Genomic DNA, 22176 nt, shown 5'->3' with positions numbered 1-22176 from the left:
GCCCCCCACCAGATCCGGTCCCGGATCGGGGGCCAATATTTCATGCTGTCTTGGTAGCAGTGGCAGGTTTCTTGGCCTGCTTTCCCTTGTTCCAGCCTTGCATTGGTCTCCAAGCTGGCTTGGCTTGAGAAGTATTACCCTCTTGCTTAGAGGACGTAGCACTTTGGGCTGGTCCGTTTTTACGAAAGGGACGAAAATTAGGTCTATTTTTCGCCTTGAAAGGCCGATCCTGAGGAAGGGCGTGGCCCTTACCCCCAGTGATATCAGAGATAATCTCTTTCAAGTCAGGGCCAAACAGCGTTTTCCCCTTGAAAGGAATGTTTAGTAGCTTGTTCTTGGAAGACGCATCAGCCGACCAAGATTTCAACCAAAGCGCTCTGCGCGCCACAATAGCAAACCCAGAATTCTTAGCCGCTAACCTAGCCAATTGCAAAGTGGCGTCTAGGGTGAAAGAATTAGCCAATTTGAGAGCATTGATTCTGTCCATAATCTCCTCATAAGGAGGAGAATCACTATCGAGCGCCTTTATCAGCTCATCAAACCAGAAACATGCGGCTGTAGTGACAGGGACAATGCATGAAATTGGTTGTAGAAGGTAACCCTGCTGAACAAACATCTTTTTAAGCAAACCTTCTAATTTTTTATCCATAGGATCTTTGAAAGCACAACTATCCTCTATGGGTATAGTGGTGCGTTTGTTTAAAGTAGAAACCGCTCCCTCGACCTTGGGGACTGTCTGCCATAAGTCCTTTCTGGGGTCGACCATAGGAAACAATTTTTTAAATATGGGGGGAGGGACGAAAGGAATACCGGGCCTTTCCCATTCTTTATTAACAATGTCCGCCACCCGCTTGGGTATAGGAAAAGCTTCTGGGAGCCCCGGCACCTCTAGGAACTTGTCCATTTTACATAGTTTATCTGGGATGACCAACTTTTCACAATCATCCAGAGTGGATAATACCTCCTTAAGCAGAATGCGGAGATGTTCCAACTTAAATTTAAATGCAATTACATCAGGTTCAGCCTGTTGAGAAATGTTCCCTGAATCAGTAATTTCTCCCTCAGACAAAACCTCCCTGGCCCCCTCAGATTGGGTTAGGGGCCCTTCAGAGATATTAATATCAGCGTCGTCATGCTCTTCAGTAACTAAAACAGAGCAGCCACGCTTACGCTGACAAGGGTTCATTTTGGCTAAAATGTTTTTGACAGAATTATCCATTACAGCCGTTAATTGTTGCATAGTAAGGAGTATTGGCGCGCTAGATGTACTAGGGGCCTCCTGAGTGGGCAAGACTCGTGTAGACGAAGGAGGGAATGATGCAGTACCATGCTTACTCCCCTCACTTGAGGAATCATCTTGGGCATCATTGTCATTATCACATAAATCACATTTATTTAAATGAACAGGAATTCTGGCTTCCCCACATTCAGAACACAGTCTATCTGGTAGTTCAGACATGTTAAACAGGCATAAACTTGATAATAAAGTACAAAAAACGTTTTAAAATAAAACCGTTACTGTCACTTTAAATTTTAAACTGAACACACTTTATTACTGCAATTGCGAAAAAACATGAAGGAATTGTACAAAATTCACCAAATTTTCACCACAGTGTCTTAAAGCCTTAAAAGTATTGCACACCAAATTTGGAAGCTTTAACCCTTAAAATAACGGAATCGGAGCCGTTTTAACACTTTAACCCCTTTACAGTCCCTGGTATCTGCTTTGCTGAGACCCAACCAAACCCAAAGGGGAATACGATACCAAATGACGCCTTCAGAAAGTCTTTTCTAAGTATCAGAGCTCCTCTCACATGCGACTGCATGCCATGCCTCTCAAAAACAAGTGCGCCACACCGGCGCGAAAATGAGGCTCTGCTTATGCTTTGGGAAAGCCCCTAAGAAATAAGGTGACTAATACAGTGCCTGCCGATATTATAATATCAATATACCCAGATAAAATGATTCCTCAAGGCTAAATATGTGTTAATAATGAATCGATTTAGCCCAGAAAAGTCTACAGTCTTAATAAGCCCTTGTGAAGCCCTTATTTACCATCGTAATAAACATGGCTTACCGGATCCCATAGGGAAAATGACAGCTTCCAGCATTACATCGTCTTGTTAGAATGTGTCATACCTCAAGCAGCAAGAGACTGCACACTGTTCCCCCAACTGAAGTTAATTGCTCTCAACAGTCCTGTGTGGAACAGCCATGGATTTTAGTTACGGTTGCTAAAATCATTTTCCTCATACAAACAGAAATCTTCATCTCTTTTCTGTTTCTGAGTAAATAGTACATACCAGCACTATTTCAAAATAACAAACTCTTGATTGAATAATAAAAACTACAGTTAAACACTAAAAAACTCTAAGCCATCTCCGTGGAGATGTTGCCTGTACAACGGCAAAGAGAATGACCGGGGTAGGCGGAGCCTAGGAGGGATCATGTGACCAGCTTTGCTGGGCTCTTTGCCATTTCCTGTTGGGGAAGAGAATATCCCACAAGTAAGGATGACGCCGTGGACCGGACACACCTATGTTGGAGAAAAAGGGATTATCTATCTTTTTAAATAATAACAACTTTAGTGTAGACTGTCCCTTTAAGAGACTGCCTTTTAACGGTTTAGAAATCAGTTTGGGCCTACCTAACTTTAGCTTTTAAAAAAGAATACCAAGAGAACAAAGCAAATTTATTGATGGAAAGTTGTTTCAAATTGCGTGCCCTAGCTGAATAATGAACGTATAATTTTGACTTGACTGTCCCTTTAACAACTGATAATCGCTGTTGATCAGAAAATTAGAAATAGGTTAATGAATGTCCATATGTGTGTTTTGCATTTAGAAAGACTGGTGTTTCCGATAATTGTTAAACAAACTTAAGGACGTTTGTATATGGGCATCATGAGTATACTGAACATGTTTGTTCAATGATGTTTTTAAACTTTTAATATGTTAAAAATATTTATTTTGTTCAGTTATTGATTGGGAAAAAATAATTGTCTGATTTGGCAAGTCTTATCTCAAAACTCTTCTAAAATCAAGAAGAACAGTGCAAATTAATTTCCATAAGATGTGGCCTCAACTTCTATTTCCAGATTTTAACATTTCTCATACTTTAAATTGTGAAACCACTAAGTTAAGAGGTTTAACCCCTTAACGACCACAACGTACCCTGTATGTCGCTGGTCGTTAAGGGTTTTTCTTGCCGTAATAGCACTTGTCTTGCCTCTGGTGGCAAAACCGCACTATTACAACCTCCCTCCAGCAGGCCTCCTATAACAACCTCCCTCCAGTAGTCCTCCTATAATATTATGGTCTTGTCGTTTAAAAAAGCAAGTCCTATTGAAAGACCAGCAACACGCCCTAGTCGTTAAGGAGTTAAAATATCTGCAAAAGTTCAAAATTAGTTTGTACAGAACGAGGTTTATCCATGCTGAATTCATATTACTGTAAGAAGATGGAGACACAAGGTTTTAGATTTTGTCGAATCACATTTAAAAAATTTTTTAAAAAATATTCCGTGTTCTGTAAAAACTGGTGCAAACTATCTTGGTTACCAATATACAAGATGGAATGAAAAGCAGTTAAATCACAAACACATGATTGATTAGAGAAATCCCATTTAAGAAGATGAAATTACTGTAACTTACAATAATTAAAATTTAAGTATGAAATAAATTAAAAAAAAAAAAGATTTTAAGAAGGGATTGGTAAATCCCATTTGTAGATGTTGTGGTCGTGTTTCCTACTTATTTCTTAAGCTGAATGAGATATCATGTATATGTGTATTAAATACATATAACATTTCTATCTCTTAAAAATGGCTCTATCATACCTCTAGGCCAGTAATGTCTAACCTTTGCACCCCTGATATTTCAGAGCTACATTTCCCATGATGCTCAACTAGACTGCAGAGAGCCTAAGCATCAAGGGAAATGTAGTTCAGAAACATCTAGGGTGCCAAAGTTAGCCATCACTGCTCTGGGGTACTCCAAGAGTAAAACTATTTCTAGATGGTGCAGACCCTTGTTTTCAATTAATACTCAAAATTAGAAGATAGTGTGGAATCGTGACCAATTATAAAGTCTTTTGGTGAAATCTTTATAAATTATCACAATTCCACACTACCTTCTAAGGTTGAGTATTAAAATGTCTATCCCCCCACTTCAGATGGATTATACAATATCAATTAATATAGATAATATCCAGACCATGGGGCAGATTTATCAAGCTCCTTCAGGCTCGCAGGAAAAAGAGGTTATGAAGCAGCAGTCTAAAGACCGTTGCTCCATAACTTGTCCACCTACTCTGAGGCCGCGGACAGAAATCAACTCGATCGAATACGATCGAGTTGATTGACACCCCCTGCTAGCGACCAATCTGCAGGGGACGGTATTGCACCAGCAATTTACAAGAATGTTGTCGGCATTTATCGATGTGCAGTGGACATGATACGCTACATCCTATAATGTCCGCTCGCACTATGATAAATCTACCCCCCATATATTTATTGAAATTTGTGTAAATAGCAAAAAAGCGAGGTTCTTTTCTTAATGTGTACAGTTTTTGAAACCATATCTCCAGAAGAACACAAATACACTAGAAATTGCTAACAAGGAGGGCTACTAAAATGGAATATAGTCTAAAGAAATAAATAACTTGCAATGAAAGACTTTATGAACTTAATATGTGTAGCTCAGAGGAAAGACGCAACATGCGTGATAATCCCTAAGTATATAAAGGGATTTAATAAAGCTAAACCTAAATGCAATTTGCACAAAAGAGCAACAAGATATTTAGAGGTGATTATCCTTAGCTGAAGAGTAGTAGGTTCAAGAGTAATTTGCAGATCCACTACTCTGCAGAATACATGGCTGTTTTGTTAGAAATGGTGAAGGCAAAGAGCTTAAGTTAATTCATGAATGACTAGGATATGCCTAAATTTACACTTCAGACTTGATCAGTCTTTTACTACTTATCTGCCATCAGGATCAGTTTCTATGTTCCACCATTTTCAGGCACACCCCAAACTTCAATATGCATACCATCTTGTGCCTCCATGTGAGCTTCACCGCTAAACCTAAACTCTGCTCCAAGCCCACAAAGCCATTTCCATCATAATTACCAGTACCCAATCTACTAAATGTTCAGTTGTGAATGAATATTTTACCTGTGAGAATCTCCATTTTTGACACTTGATATCGATTGGTTTTGGAAGGTCTGGCAATATCGTTTCAAGATGCTCTAGTATTAAAGGCTGAACAGCTTCTTTCTCTTGTTCCAGATGTTCAATTCCAAAAGGCACACTGGTGTGCACAACAAGTGATGGCCCAACCCCTGAGGATTCTACAAAAGAAAAAACAACTCACTTATAAATATCATAATAAACAATCAGGAATCAATGTACATGGCTGCAAGCTGCTATGTTGCAAATTGGTTTAAATAATGACATTCTGATGAATGCACCTCTAATTTAATTACTATACATATTAGTGATTTGTTCTCAAGGAGATATGAAAAATCCATGCAGTACGTAAACTGCTGAGCTCCTCTGACGCCAGCAACAGAACTACTGTGCATGTGTAACTGCTCTTCTGTATGCCATATAACAAGTGCTGCCATGCATGTATGCCAATCTTTTTCTTATGCTCTAGAAAATAAGCTATGGATTTTCCAACTAGCACTATAACTATGTGAGACAACGTAGGTTTGGATTTTGTTAAAAAAACATAATTTATGCTTACCTGATAAATTCCTTTCTTCTGTTGTGTGATCAGTCCACGGGTCATCATTACTTCTGGGATATAACTCCTCCCCAACAGGAAATGCAAGAGGATTCACCCAGCAGAGCTGCATATAGCTCCTCCCCTCTACGTCACTCCCAGTCATTCGACCAAGAATCAACGAGAAAGGAGAAACCAAGGGTGAAGTGGTGACTGGAGTATAATTTAAAAAATATTTACCTGCCTTAAAAAACAGGGCGGGCCGTGGACTGATCACACAACAGAAGAAAGGAATTTATCAGGTAAGCATAAATTATGTTTTCTTCTGTTATGTGTGATCAGTCCACGGGTCATCATTACTTCTGGGATACCAATACCAAAGCAAAAGTACACGGATGACGGGAGGGATAGGCAGGCTCATTATACAGAAGGAACCACTGCCTGAAGAACCTTTCTCCCAAAAATAGCCTCCGAAGAAGCAAAAGTGTCAAATTTGTAAAATTTGGAAAAAGTATGAAGCGAAGACCAAGTTGCAGCCTTGCAAATCTGTTCAACAGAGGCCTCATTCTTAAAGGCCCAAGTGGAAGCCACAGCTCTAGTAGAATGAGCTGTAATTCTTTCAGGAGGCTGCTGTCCAGCAGTCTCATAGGCTAAACGAATTATGCTACGAAGCCAGAAGGAGAGAGAGGTAGCCGAAGCCTTATGACCTCTCCTCTGACCAGAGTACACGACAAACAGGGAAGACGTTTGTCGAAAATCCTTAGTTGCCTGCAAGTAGAACTTGAGGGCACGAACTACATCCAGATTGTGTAGAAGACGTTCCTTCTTTGAAGAAGGATTCGGGCACAGGGAAGGCACCACGATCTCTTGATTGATGTTCCTGTTAGTGACTACCTTAGGTAAGAACCCAGGTTTTGTACGCAGAACTACCTTATCTGAATGAAAAATCAAATAAGGAGAGTCACAATGTAAAGCTGATAACTCAGAGACTCTCCGAGCCGAAGAAATAGCCATTAAAAATAACACTTTCCAAGATAACAACTTTATATCAATGGAATGAAGGGGTTCAAACGGAACTCCTTGTAGAACGTTAAGAACAAGGTTTAAACTCCATGGCGGAGCAACAGTTTTAAACACAGGCTTGATCCTAGCTAAAGCCTGACAAAAGGCCTGGACGTCTGGATTTTCTGACAGACGCCTGTGTAACAAGATGGACAGAGCTGAGATCTGTCCCTTTAATGAGCTAGCCGATAAACCCTTTTCTAAACCTTCTTGTAGAAAGGACAATATCCTAGGAATCCTAACCTTACTCCAGGAGTAACCTTTGGATTCGCACCAGTATAGGTATTTACGCCATATCTTATGGTAAATCCTTCTGGTAACAGGCTTCCTAGCCTGTATCAGGGTATCAATAACCGACTCATAAAAACCACGTTTTGATAAAATCAAGCGTTCAATTTCCAAGCAGTCAGCTTCAGAGAAGTTAGATTTTGATGTTTGAATGGACCCTGTATCAGAAGGTCCTGTCTTAGAGGTAGAGACCAAGGCGGACAGGATGACATGTCCACTAGATCTGCATACCAAGTCCTGCGTGGCCATGCAGGCGCTATTAGAATCACTGATGCTCTCTCCTGTTTGATTTTGGCAATCAATCGAGGAAGCAGCGGGAAGGGTGGAAACACATAAGCCATCCCGAAGTTCCAAGGTGCTGTCAAAGCATCTATCAGAACCGCTCCCGGATCCCTGGATCTGGACCCGTAGCGAGGAAGTTTGGCGTTCTGGCGAGACGCCATGAGATCTATCTCTGGTTTGCCCCAACGTCGAAGTATTTGGGCAAAGACCTCCGGATGAAGTTCCCACTCCCCCGGATGAAAAGTCTGGCGACTCAAGAAATCCGCCTCCCAGTTCTCCACTCCCGGGATGTGGATTGCTGACAGGTGGCAAGAGTGAGACTCTGCCCAGCGAATTATCTTTGATACTTCCATCATTGCTAGGGAGCTTCTTGTCCCTCCTTGATGGTTGATGTAAGCTACAGTCGTGATGTTGTCCGACTGAAACCTGATGAACCCCCGAGTTTTTAACTGGGGCCAAGCCAGAAGGGCATTGAGAACTGCTCTCAATTCCAAAATGTTTATTGGCAGGAGACTTTCCTCCTGATTCCATTGTCCCTGAGCCTTCAGAGAATTCCAGACAGCGCCCCAACCTAGTAGGCTGGCGTCTGTTGTTACAATTGTCCAGTCCGGCCTGCTGAATGGCATCCCCCTGGACAGATGTGGCCGAGAAAGCCACCATAGAAGAGAGTTTCTGGTCTCTTGATCCAGATTCAGAGTAGGGGACAAGTCTGAGTAATCCCCATTCCACTGACTCAGCATGCACAATTGCAGCGGTCTGAGATGTAGACGTGCAAAGGGTACTATGTCCATTGCTGCTACCATTAAGCCGATCACCTCCATGCATTGAGCTACTGACGGGAGTTGAATGGAATGAAGGACACGGCATGCATTTAGAAGCTTTGTTAATCTGTCTTCTGTCAGATAAATCTTCATTTCTACAGAATCTATAAGAGTCCCCAAGAATGGAACTCTTGTGAGAGGAAAGAGAGAACTCTTTTTTTCGTTCACTTTCCATCCATGCGACCTTAGAAATGCCAGAACTAACTCTGTATGAGACTTGGCAGTTTGAAAGCTTGAAGCTTGTATCAGAATGTCGTCTAGGTACGGAGCTACCGAAATTCCTCGCGGTCTTAGTACCGCCAGAAGGGCACCCAGAACCTTTGTGAAGATTCTTGGAGCCGTAGCCAATCCGAATGGAAGAGCTACAAACTGGTAATGCCTGTCTAAGAAGGCAAACCTTAGATACCGGTAATGATCTTTGTGAATCGGTATGTGAAGGTAAGCATCCTTTAAATCCACTGTGGTCATGTACTGACCCTTTTGGATCATGGGTAAGATTGTCCGAATAGTTTCCATTTTGAACGATGGAACTCTTAGGAATTTGTTTAGGATCTTTAAATCCAAGATTGGCCTGAAAGTTCCCTCTTTTTTGGGAACCACAAACAGGTTTGAGTAAAACCCTTGTCCTTGTTCCGACCGCGGAACCGGATGGATCACTCCCATTAATAACAGATCTTGTACACAGCGTAGAAACGCTTCTTTCTTTATCTGGTTTGTTGACAACCTTGACAGATGAAATCTCCCTCTTGGGGGAGAGAATTTGAAGTCTAGAAGGTATCCCTGAGATATGATCTCTAGCGCCCAGGGATCCTGAACATCTCTTGCCCAAGCCTGGGCGAAGAGAGAGAGTCTGCCCCCCACTAGATCCGGTCCCGGATCGGGGGCCCTCGGTTCATGCTGTCTTTGGGGCAGCAGCAGGTTTCCTGGCCTGCTTGCCCTTGTTCCAGGACTGGTTAGGTTTCCAGCCTTGTCTGTAACGAGCAACAGCTCCTTCCTGTTTTGGTGCAGTGGAAGTTGGTGCTGCTCCTGCTTTGAAATTCCGAAAGGGACGAAAATTAGACTGTCTAGCCTTAGCTTTGGCTTTGTCTTGAGGCAGGGCGTGGCCCTTACCTCCTGTAATGTCAGCGATAATTTCTTTCAAACCGGGCCCAAATAAAGTTTGCCCCTTGAAAGGTATATTAAGTAATTTGGACTTAGAAGTTACATCAGCTGACCAGGATTTTAGCCACAGCGCCCTACGTGCCTGAATGGCGAATCCTGAGTTCTTAGCCGTAAGTTTGGTTAAATGTACTACGGCCTCCGAAATGAATGAATTAGCTAGTTTAAGGACTCTAAGCCTGTCCGTAATGTCGTCCAGCGTAGCTGAACTAAGGTTCTCTTCCAGAGACTCAATCCAAAATGCTGCCGCAGCCGTAATCGGCGCGATGCATGCAAGGGGTTGCAATATAAAACCTTGTTGAACAAACATTTTCTTAAGGTAACCCTCTAATTTTTTATCCATTGGATCTGAAAAAGCACAGCTATCCTCCACCGGGATAGTGGTACGCTTAGCTAAAGTAGAAACTGCTCCCTCCACCTTAGGGACCGTTTGCCATAAGTCCCGTGTGGTGGCGTCTATTGGAAACATCTTTCTAAATATTGGAGGGGGTGAGAACGGCACACCGGGTCTATCCCACTCCTTAGTAACAATTTCAGTTAGTCTCTTAGGTATAGGAAAAACGTCAGTACTCGCCGGTACCGCAAAGTATTTATCCAACCTACACAATTTCTCTGGTATTGCAACAGTGTTACAATCATTAAGAGCCGCTAAAACCTCCCCTAGTAATACACGGAGGTTCTCCAATTTAAATTTAAAATTTGAAATATCTGAATCCAATCTGTTTGGATCAGAACCGTCACCCACAGAATGAAGCTCTCCGTCCTCATGCTCTGCAAGCTGTGACGCAGTATCAGACATGGCCCTAGTATTATCAGCGCACTCTGTTCTCACCCCAGAGTGATCACGCTTGCCTCTTAGTTCTGGTAATTTAGCCAAAACTTCAGTCATAACAGTAGCCATATCTTGTAATGTTATTTGTAATGGCCGCCCAGATGTACTAGGCGCCACAATATCACGCACCTCCCGGGCGGGAGATGCAGGTACTGACACGTGAGGCGAGTTAGTCGGCATAACTCTCCCCTCGCTGTTTGGTGAAATTTGTTCAATTTGTACAGATTGGCTTTTATTTAAAGTAGCATCAATACAGTTAGTATATAAATTTCTATTGGGCTCCACCTTGGCATTGGAACAAATGACACAGGTATCTTCCTCTGAATCAGACATGTCTAACACACTAGCAATAAACTTGCAACTTGGTTACAATCTTATTTAACAAAAACGTACTGTGCCTCAAAGAAGCACTAAACGATTAAATGACAGTTGAAATAATGAACTGAAAAACAGTTATAGCATCAATCCTTAAAAACAACACAACTTTTAGCAAAGGTTTGTTCCCATTAGTAAAGTAACAATAATTAAATTTGAAACATAAAAATTACAGAGCAACGTTTTTAATCAATATATAAGTCTCACAGCTCTGCTGAGAGAATCTACCTCCCTCCAAAGAAGTTTGAAGACCCCTGAGTTCTGTTAGAGATGAACCGGATCATGCAGGAAATACAAGAGTAACTGACTGGAAATTTTTGATGCGTAGCAAAGAGCGCCAAAAACGGCCCCTCCCCCTCACACACAGCAGTGAGAGAGAAACGAAACTGTCACAATTAAAGCAAGCAACTGCCAAGTGGAAAAATAATGCCCAAACATTTATTCACTCAGTACCTCAGAAAATGCAAACGATTCTACATTCCAGCAAAAACGTTTAACATAATAAATACCTATTAAAAGGTTTAATGTACTTTTAACAGAGTAATTCCAGTGAAATACCATCCCCAGAATACTGAAGTGTAGAGTATACATACATGTCATTATAACGGTATGGCAGGATTTTCTCATCAATTCCATTCAGAAAATAAAAACTGCTACATACCTTAATGCAGATTCATCTGCCCGCTGTCCCCTGATCTGAAGCCTTTACCTCCCTCAGATGGCCGAGAAACAGCAATATGATCTTAACGACTCCGGTTAAAATCATAGTAAAAACTCTGGTAGATTCTTCTTCAAACTCTGCCAGAGAGGCAATAACACGCTCCGGTGCTATTGTAAAATAACAAACTTTTGATTGAAGTTATAAAAACTAAGTATAATCACCATAGTCCTCTCACACATCCTATCTAGTCGTTGGGTGCAAGAGAATGACTGGGAGTGACGTAGAGGGGAGGAGCTATATGCAGCTCTGCTGGGTGAATCCTCTTGCATTTCCTGTTGGGGAGGAGTTATATCCCAGAAGTAATGATGACCCGTGGACTGATCACACATAACAGAAGAAATATATAAATACATATTTGGTTTTAAATCTCTTCTTTCAATTCAAAGCATAGGTCTGGAATTGGTGTGTTAAGTGTAGTAATTGCTTACAAAGAAATCTAAACATGGCAGCATCCATCTGGGACCAATGTAATTTTGTAGCAGTTATCCCTGCCAGCCAAGGAGCTCTGTGAACACCAAAGACATTTCCACAACTGAAATTTTTGTTAAAGGATCTTTTACTTAAAAAGAACACATGACTCAAGAATTTCAAAAGCACCAAGGATTTTAAAATAAGCATCTTTACATCCGACCTCAAACATATTAGCATCCCAATTCTGATTCTGATTTCAAAGATGGTGGGCAATAAACAGTTAAAACAAAAATAGTTTTCTATCAAACAGAAGGAAGTGTGCACCATCTTGGTTAATCATCAACAATAAGGCAAATGGTCTTACAACATAACACACAAACGAGCTGATGAATATAGGCAGCCAATAAAGACATCAAATCAAACTGTAGATTAAAAGAAAAAAAGGAGCGAGAGGGCAAACACAAAGCATAGAATGTTCCCCGACATTCAGCAGTCTGAAATAAATTGCAGCCTCTCAGATGACTGCCCTCCCATGTTATTTTCCAACTAGATGTAAAAAGAAAAGAGCCCCAAAAAGTATTATATTCTGTAACATTCAATAATAAAAAAATGATTAAAAATAAAATTAGCCTACAGGTGAACCTGAGACGACCTTGGTACAGGGCTGACAAATGTGTTGTTCATTTTTAATATTGGATTTTAATTGATTTTAATAAATTAAATATTTTTTCAATACATAAGAGTGTAGCACAATATCCTGTGCTACACTCTAACATTTAAATCGACCATTGCGGGGGGGGGGGCGGAGCCAACAACAGAAGCAACAAGACGTACATGATAAAAGCTCCTTATTCTGATCAGCCTTTTGTGGGATTATTAATCAGATTCTAAGGGTATTTGTGACTCTGTGGCAGGATGACAATAGAGACATCATTTGCCAATACAATGCAATAGTAAGGAACATACATCTTGACTGCATTCCGGCTTATATCTACCCATCAGATCAAGGGGCTGCTTATGGCAGATTTTGAGGCCTAGACCACCGGACCCTCCCACACCTAAATATTAGAAAGCGTCGCTAGCGATAGAGGTGATTGTATATACTAAACTTGAAATGAAGGAGATTCTGACAATACTACATGCTCTCTGTGTGAATCTTGAGGAATCGCTGCTTAAAGAGCTTCAATGTATACTTTCAACCATTTGCCCTAAGTGCGCCATTACGACTAAGACACCAAGAGGTGAGTGGTGTGCAAACAAGACGAGCCCCACGCTACACTTACTGGACCTCACAGATAGCCTAAGGGAATAATTATTTGAGCCATATAGATTGGAGGATATCCCCCTTATCTCACCCACCGGCTCACGGAGAGTGGCAGTGAAACTACAGAAGGAGACATCAGATCCTATATGGGACCCATTGATGTGCCCTGCAGAAGAGAACAAGAAGATAGAGATTGTCAAGTCCGCTATATGCAGAGAGGTGTGGGATGATCCGTTTAAGATGACCGGGAACCTAGTTCAGACGGAGATGACCTTTGAAGAGCCATCCAACGAGATACAGCGGTGTGCTGCTTGGATCATACGTGGGACTGATATCTCTATATGCCAGCTAAGTAACCTAGAGTCCTCTGCTACCGAGAGATTGAGGGACCGAAGTCACATTGCTATATGGGAACACACTTCAGTTTTAAGTGTACGACTGTCTGATAAATCAGTAAACCAAGGCAGGCATGGCATCGGATAAAAGACATATCTGTTTACATTTAATACATGTAGTCTTCCACCTGAACAGTATATATCTTACATTTTTCATGACGACTTGCTGGTCTGATATAGTATATCTGTTATTAACACCAAAAAATGCTAAAGTTGTTGCGACTACGGTATTTAAACCTGACAATATACTCTTGCTTATGTTTATACGACCTAGATGGGTTGAACGCTCACCATGTGTTGTGCACAATTTACGGTTTTGCACTGTTTATGATGACTTTACAAGTTGGATTCAATAGGTTGTCTCACTGCTAATGATCACCAATGATGTTATGAACCTGATTTACTCTACACACTAATGAAGCTAGGCACTATCTATATATCTGTCTTTACATGATGCTCATAAGGTTTATTTAAAATTTGGTCTTGCAATGTTCTCTACAAACACGCTGCCCAGTTTAAAGTTAAAAACAGAATTTATGTTTACCTGATAAATTACTTTCTCCAACGGTGTGTCCGGTCCACGGCGTCATCCTTACTTGTGGGATATTCTCTTCCCCAACAGGAAATGGCAAAGAGCCCAGCAAAGCTGGTCACATGATCCCTCCTAGGCTCCGCCTACCCCAGTCATTCGACCGACGTTAAGGAGGAATATTTGCATAGGAGAAACCATATGATACCGTGGTGACTGTAGTTAAAGAAAATAAATTATCAGACCTGATTAAAAAACCAGGGCGGGCCGTGGACCGGACACACCGTTGGAGAAAGTAATTTATCAGGTAAACATAAATTCTGTTTTCTCCAACATAGGTGTGTCCGGTCCACGGCGTCATCCTTACTTGTGGGAACCAATACCAAAGCTTTAGGACACGGATGAAGGGAGGGAGCAAATCAGGTCACCTAAATGGAAGGCACCACGGCTTGCAAAACCTTTCTCCCAAAAAATAGCCTCAGAAGAAGCAAAAGTATCAAACTTGTAAAATTTGGTAAAAGTGTGCAGTGAAGACCAAGTCGCTGCCCTACATATCTGATCAACAGAAGCCTCGTTCTTGAAGGCCCATGTGGAAGCCACAGCCCTAGTGGAATGAGCTGTGATTCTTTCAGGAGGCTGCCGTCCGGCAGTCTCGTAAGCCAATCTGATGATGCTTTTAATCCAAAAAGAGAGAGAGGTAGAAGTTGCTTTTTGACCTCTCCTGTTACCAGAATAAACAACAAACAAGGAAGATGTTTGTCTAAAATCCTTTGTAGCATCTAAATAGAATTTTAGAGCGCGAACAACATCCAAATTGTGCAACAAACGTTCCTTCTTCGAAACTGGTTTCGGACACAAAGAAGGCACGACTATCTCCTGGTTAATGTTTTTGTTAGAAACAACTTTTGGAAGAAAACCAGGTTTAGTACGTAAAACCACCTTATCTGCATGGAACACCAGATAAGGAGGAGAACACTGCAGAGCAGATAATTCTGAAACTCTTCTAGCGGAAGAAATTGCAGCCAAAAACAAAACTTTCCAAGATAATAACTTAATATCAACGGAATGTAAGGGTTCAAACGGAACCCCCTGAAGAACTGAAAGAACTAAGTTGAGACTCCAAGGAGGAGTCAAAGGTTTGTAAACAGGCTTGATTCTAACCAGAGCCTGAACAAAGGCTTGAACATCTGGCACAGCTGCCAGCTCTTTGTGAAGTAACACAGACAAGGCAGAAATCTGTCCCTTCAAGGAACTTGCAGATAATCCTTTCTCCAATCCTTCTTGAAGAAAGGATAGAATCCTAGGAATCTTTACCTTGTCCCAAGGGAATCCTTTAGATTCACACCAACAGATATATTTTTTCCATATTTTGTGGTAAATTTTTCTAGTTACAGGCTTTCTGGCCTGAACAAGAGTATCAATAACAGAATCTGAGGATCCTCGCTTTGATAAGATCAAGCGTTCAATCTCCAAGCAGTCAGCTGGAGTAGGACCAGATTCGGATGTTCGAACGGACCTTGAACAAGAAGGTCTCGTCTCAAAGGTAGCTTCCATGGTGGAGCCGATGACATATTCACCAGATCTGCCTACCAAGTCCTGCGTGGTTACGCAGGAGCTATCAAGATCACCTACGCCCTCTCCTGATTGATCCTGGCTACCAGCCTGGGGATGAGAGGAAACGGCGGGAATACATAAGCTAGGTTGAAGGTCCAAGGTGCTACTAGTGCATCTACTAGAGTCGCCTTGGGATCCCTGGATCTGGACCCGTAGCAAGGAACCTTGAAGTTCTGACGAGAGGCCATCAGATCCATGTCTGGAATGCCCCACAGTTGAGTGATTTGGGCAAAGATTTCCGGATGGAGTTCCCACACCCCCGGATGCAATGTCTGACGAATCAGAAAATCCGCTTCCCAAGTTTCCACTCCTGGGATGTGGATTGCAGACAGGTGGCAGGAGCGAGTCTCCGCCCATTGAATGATTTTGGTCACTTCTTCCATCGCCAGGGAACTCCTTGTTCCCCCCTGATGGTTGATGTACGCAACAGTCGTCATGTTGTCTGATTGAAACCGTATGAACTTGGCCCTCGCTAGCTGAGGCCAAGCCTTGAGAGCATTGAATATCGCTCTCAGTTCCAGAATATTTATCGGTAGAAGAGATTCTTCCCGAGACCAAAGACCCTGAGCTTTCAGGGATCCCCAGACCGCGCCCCAGCCCATCAGACTGGCGTCGGTCGTGACAATGACCCACTCTGGTCTGCGGGAGGTCACCCCTTGCGACAGGTTGTCCAGGGACAGCCACCAACGGAGTGAGTCTCTGGTCCTCTGATTTACTTGTATCTTCGGAGACAAGTCTGTATAGTCCCCATTCCACTGACTGAGCATACACAATTGAAATGGTCTTAGATGAATGCGCGCAAAAGGAACTATGTCCATTGCCGCTACCATCAAACCTATCACTTCCATGCACTGCGCTATGGAAGGAAGAGGAACGGAAGGAAGTATCCGACAAGAGTTTAGAAGTTTTGTTTTTCTGGTCTCTGTCAGAAAAATCCTCATTTCTAAGGAGTCTATTATTGTTCCCAAGAAGGGAACTCTTGTCGACGGAGATAGAGAACTCTTTTCCACGTTCACTTACCATCCGTGAGATCCGAGAAAGGCCAGGACTATGTCCGTGTGAGCCTTTGCTTGAGGAAGGGACGACGCTTGAATCAGAATGTCGTCCAAGTAAGGTACTACAGTCTTGGAACAGTGGCTAATCCGAAAGGAAGCGCCACGAACTGGTAATGCTTGTCCAGGAATGCGAACCTTAGGAACCGATGATGTTCCTTGTGGACAGGAATATGTAGATACGCATCCTTTAAATCCACCGTGGTCAAGAATTGACCTTCCTGGATGGAAGGATTGTTCGAATGGTTTCCATTTTGGACGATGGAACCTTGAGAAACTTGTTTAGGATCTTGAGATCTAAGATTGGTCTGAACGTTCCCTCTTTTTTGGGAACTACGAACAGATTGGAGTAGAACCCCATCCCTCGTTCTTTTAATGGAACAGGATGAATCACTTCCAGAAGATAACCTTGGAAGACTATTTCTAGCGCCCAAGGATCCAGAACATCTCTTGCCCAAGCCTGAGTGAAGAGAGAGAGTCTGCCCCCCACCAAATCCGGTCCCGGATCGGGGGCCCGCATCTCATGCTGTCTTGGGAGCAGTGGCAGGTTTCTTGGCCTGCTTTCCTTTGTTCCAGCCTTGCCTTGGTCTCCAGGCTGGATTGGCTTGAGAAGTATTACCCTCCTGCTTAGAGGACGTAGCACTTGGGGCTGGTCCGTTTCTGCGAAAGGGACGAAAATTAGGTTTATTTTTGGCCTTGAAAGACCTATTCTGAGGAAGGGCGTGGCCCTTGCCCCCAGTGATATCAGAGATAAACACTTTCAAGTCAGGGCCAAACAGTGTTTTCCCCTTGAAAGGAATGTCAAACAATTTGTTCTTGGAAGACGCATCCGCTGACCAAGATTTTAACCAAAGCGCTCTGCGCGCCACAATAGCAAACCCAGAATTTTTCGCCGCTAACCTAGCCAATTGCAAGGTGGCGTCTAGGGTGAAAGAATTAGCCAATTTAAGAGCACGAATTCTGTCCATAATCTCCTCATAAGAAGAAGAATTACTAATAATCGCCTTTTCTAGCTCATCGCACCAGAAACACGCGGCTGTAGTGACAGGGACAATGCATGCAATTGGTTGTAGAAGGTAACCTTGCTGAACAAACATCTTTTTTAGCAAACCTTCTAATTTTTTATCCATAGGATCTTGGAAAGCACAACTATCTTCTATGGGTATAGTGGTGCGCTTGTTTAGAGTAGAAACCGCCCCCTCGACCTTGGGGACTGTCTGCCATAAGTCCTTTCTGGGGTCGACTATAGGAAACAATTTTTTAAATATGGGGGGAGGTACGAAAGGTACACCGGGCCTGTCCCATTCTTTATTAACAATGTACGCCACCCGCTTGAGTATAGGAAAAGCTTCGGGGGGCCCCGGGGCCTCTAGGAACTTGTCCATTTTACATAGTGTTTCTGGAATGACCAGATAATCACAATCATCCAAATTGGATAACACCTCCTTAAGCAGAGCGCGGAGATGTTCCAACTTAAATTTAAAAGTAATCACATCAGGTTCAGCTTGTTGAGAAATTTTTCCTGAATCTGAAATTTCTCCCTCAGACAAAACCTCCCTGGCCCCCTCAGACTGGTGTAGGGGCCCTTCAGAAACAATATCATCAGCGTCCTCATGCTCTTCAGTATTTTCTAAAACAGAGCAGTCGCGCTTTCGCTGATAAGTGGGCATATTGGCTAAAATGTTTTGATAGAATTATCCATTACAGCCGTTAATTGTTGCATAGTAAGGAGTATTGGCGCGCTAGATGTACTAGGGGCCTCCTGTATGGGCAAAACTGGTGTAGACGAAGGAGGGGATGATGCAGTACCATGCTTACTCCCCTCACTTGAGGAATCATCTTGGGCATCATTTTTACTAAATTTTTTATGACATAAATCACATCTATTTAAATGAGAAGGAACCTTGGCTTCCCCACAGTCAGAACACAATCTATCTGGTAGTTCAGACATGTTAAACAGGCATAAACTTGATAACAAAGCACAAAAAACGTTTTAAAATAAAACCGTTACTGTCACTTTAAATTTTAAACTGAACACACTTTATTACTGCAATTGCGAAAAAGTATGAAGGAATTGTTCAAAATTCACCAAAATTTCACCACAGTGTCTTAAAGCCTTAAAAGTATTGCACACCAAATTTGGAAGCTTTAACCCTTAAAATAACGGAACCGGAGCCGTTTTTATATTTAACCCCTTTACAGTCCCTGGAATCTGCTTTGCTGAGACCCAACCAAGCCCAAAGGGGAATACGATACCAAATAATGCCTTCAGAAAGACTTTTCTATGTATCAGAGCTCCACACACATGCAGCTGCATGTCATGCTGTTCTCAAAAACAAGTGCGCCATACCGGCGCGAAAATGAGGCTCTGACTATGATTAGGGAAAGCCCCAATAGAATAAAGTGTCTAAAACAGTGCCTGCCGATATTATTTTACAAAAAATACCCAGATTAAATGATTCCTCAAGGCTAAATATGTGTAAATATGATCGATTTAGCCCAGAAAATGTCTACAGTCTTAATAAGCCCTTGTGAAGCCCTTATTTACTGTGTGAATAAAATGGCTTACCGGATCCCATAGGGAAAATGACAGCTTCCAGCATTACATCGTCTTGTTAGAATGTGTCATACCTCAAGCAGCAAAAGACTGCTCACTGTTCCCCCAACTGAAGTTAATTCCTCTCAACAGTCCTGTGTGGAACAGCCATGGATTTTAGTAACGGTTGCTAAAATCATTTTCCTCATACAAACAGAAATCTTCATCTCTTTTCTGTTTCAGAGTAAATAGTACATACCAGCACTATTTTAAAATAACAAACTCTTGATTGAATAATAAAAACTACAGTTAAACACTAAAAAACTCTAAGCCATCTCCGTGGAGATGTTGCCTGTACAACGGCAAAGAGAATGACTGGGGTAGGCGGAGCCTAGGAGGGATCATGTGACCAGCTTTGCTGGGCTCTTTGCCATTTCCTGTTGGGGAAGAGAATATCCCACAAGTAAGGATGACGCCGTGGACCGGACACACCTATGTTGGAGAAATGAAAATTACTCCCCAGTAGAGCTAAGTCTGTTATGCCACCTAATAATATAGTAACAGACACCTGACAATATTTTTATTACCTAATAAGTGATATATCTATTTATCTGATTACTTAGGATGTTATACAGCCCAGAGTTAATGACTAGTTTTTTTATTTTAGTCTTAATAAGATCTCTTCCATCAATCATAGTGTTCAGCTCAGCGATCATACCAAACTAACATTTTATACCAGCAAAATGTAGGCGTATATTGGAATGGCTTTTGCAAAGACACATAATACCCTGTGACATATATAGTTAGACTGCCTTGCGGCCGGGGTAGTCATATAAGACCATACTGAGATATATACATTTCCATATAACTGTACATGTCTCATGCGGAGCCAAAAATTAAAGTTTTATAACCCACATGCGCTATATCGCTTGCTGTGTAATATCATAGTGTTACAGAATCAGTTTAAATGCTAAGCTGGATATTAAAGTTGAACAGTGTTATTGAGCCTCTTATTAGCCGGGGATTATTGAGCTCACCTTGTTATACTCTTTTGAATCACTTCCTATATGTCATGAATACCATTTAATGTATATACATTATAAAAATAGTACTGTCAAATACATTTGGTTTATCTGTATTTGATGTCCCCATATTGTATAATGTACTCTCCTTCATGATATAAAATGATTCAACACCCAGCAGTGAACTTCTTTAATCTGAAGGTTGATTAGATGAGGGTTTATAAATGTATATAGGTTTGTATATAGGTTGATATTGTCAGCACCAAATAATAACCATGAGTTCAAAGGGTTTACTCCTGTGATATGTTTAAATATACCTAGACCTTCATCACTAACCTTCCCTCTCCCCCACTCCACCCATATAGTTTACTTAAGTAAGCTAAGGAAAATATATCCTACAATCTATACCCCTAAATTGATATTATTGACGCTGTATTCTAATTTCTTATTTACAGTCCCTTCCCCTATTCGCTGTATATTGATTCAATTTATATTTCTATATATATGTACCAAGGGTCCAAGAGTGGCCCTATATATTTAATAATCACTGAGTGACCCCTATAATCTCCCCCTCTTACGCTATCCTATTATTAAAGGTCAAAGAAAGGCCATTGTCTATCTTAAGGGGAACAAGTACTTCATAAGCCTTGATATTTACTTTTGGGGGTCACCCTTCTTATTTGTTCATCATTTTCAAATATAAATAAAAAAAACTGGATAATATAGCTGAGTGCTTAATAGTGATTACATTTCCTTGCAATATGGCGTGTGTAATTTAACATATACTTTAAAGGGACACTCAGGTTAAATTACATTTTCATGATTCAGATACAGCATGTAATTTTAAACAACTTTCCAATTTACTTCCATTAAAAAAAAATGTGCACAGTCTTTTATATTTACAATTTTTTAGTCACCAGATCCTACTGAGCATGTGCAAGAATTTACAGACTATACGTATATGCATTTGTGATTGGCTGGTTGCTATCACATGGTACAAGGGGAGTGGAAATATACATAACTTTGAAATTTGTTATAAAAAAAACTACTACTCATTTGAAGTTCAGACTAAGTGCTATTGCATTGTCTTGTTATCTTGCATTTGTTGATTATGCAAATCTAATATGTTGACTGGTCCTTTAAGACTTACTTAAAGGGACAGTCAACCATAGAATTGTTATTGTTTTAAAAGATAGATAATCCCTTTATTCCTCATTCCCCAGTTTTGCATAACCAACACAGTTATATTAATGTACTTTTTACCTCTGTGATTACCTTGTATCTAGGAACCTTCTTCCAGCCCCCTGATCACATGACTGTGACTGTTTATTATCTATTGTCTTAAATTTAGCATTGTTTTGTGCTAGATCTTAAATAACCCCCTGTGCCTGAACACAGTGTTATCTATATGGCCCACGTGTACTTTCTGTCTCTTTGTGTTGAAAAGAGATTTAAAAAGCATGTGATAAGAGGCAGCCCTCAAAGGCTTAGAAATTAGCATATGAGCCTACCTATGTTTAGTTTAAACTAAGAATATCAAGAGAAAAAAGCAAATTTGATGATAAAAGTAAATTGGAAAGTCGATTAAAATTAAAAGTCCTATCTGAATAATGAAAGTTTAATTTATACTTGACTGTCCCTTTAAATGCCCATATCACTTGTAGCTATTTTTTATAATGTATTCTGATGGTTATGACATCTTATTACGTATGATATCTACTTGTGTTGCACTTTATGTCTGGAAATTTGTATGTTATATCCTCAATAAAAATAATAAAAAAAATAGACCATTGCCCGGTTTGTTTTTTTTACTTGCGATTTAGCTAATTTTGCTGAAGGTAAATTTTATTTGCGAGTACATTTTTTTATATTACTTTAAAGGACTATTAAATACAGTAGAATTGTACACTTCACTAACACACTAATTCATTTCAAATTATTAGTAATTTTTTGATTCCTGTTCGCCTCATCACGAAGACTCGCCAGAAACACGGGCCCTCAAACTCCATACGCAGCTTGATAAATGGGCCTCAAAATATAATGTCAGACTACTTCAATACCAGTGCAAACTATTACAGCACTACTGTAA

General features: G+C 41.1%; 1 protein-coding gene across 2 annotated transcripts in view; it reads right to left on the bottom strand.

Moving 5' to 3' along the window:
* The window catches only part of RNLS (renalase, FAD dependent amine oxidase), a 281833-nt gene that overhangs the window by 27405 nt on the left and 232252 nt on the right, over nucleotides 1-22176 (bottom strand). For both annotated transcript variants that reach the window (XM_053692212.1, XM_053692214.1), the window contains exon 6: nucleotides 5173-5348. In XM_053692212.1, coding sequence (XP_053548187.1) covers nucleotides 5173-5348 — 176 coding nt within the window. The remainder of the gene's footprint in view (nucleotides 1-5172; nucleotides 5349-22176) is intronic.

This window comes from Bombina bombina, chromosome 9 (assembly GCF_027579735.1).
Source record: "Bombina bombina isolate aBomBom1 chromosome 9, aBomBom1.pri, whole genome shotgun sequence".
Classification (NCBI taxonomy): Eukaryota; Metazoa; Chordata; class Amphibia; order Anura; family Bombinatoridae; genus Bombina; species Bombina bombina.
Note: the sequence above shows the minus strand (reverse complement) of the source record. Positions and strands in the feature narration are given on the sequence as shown.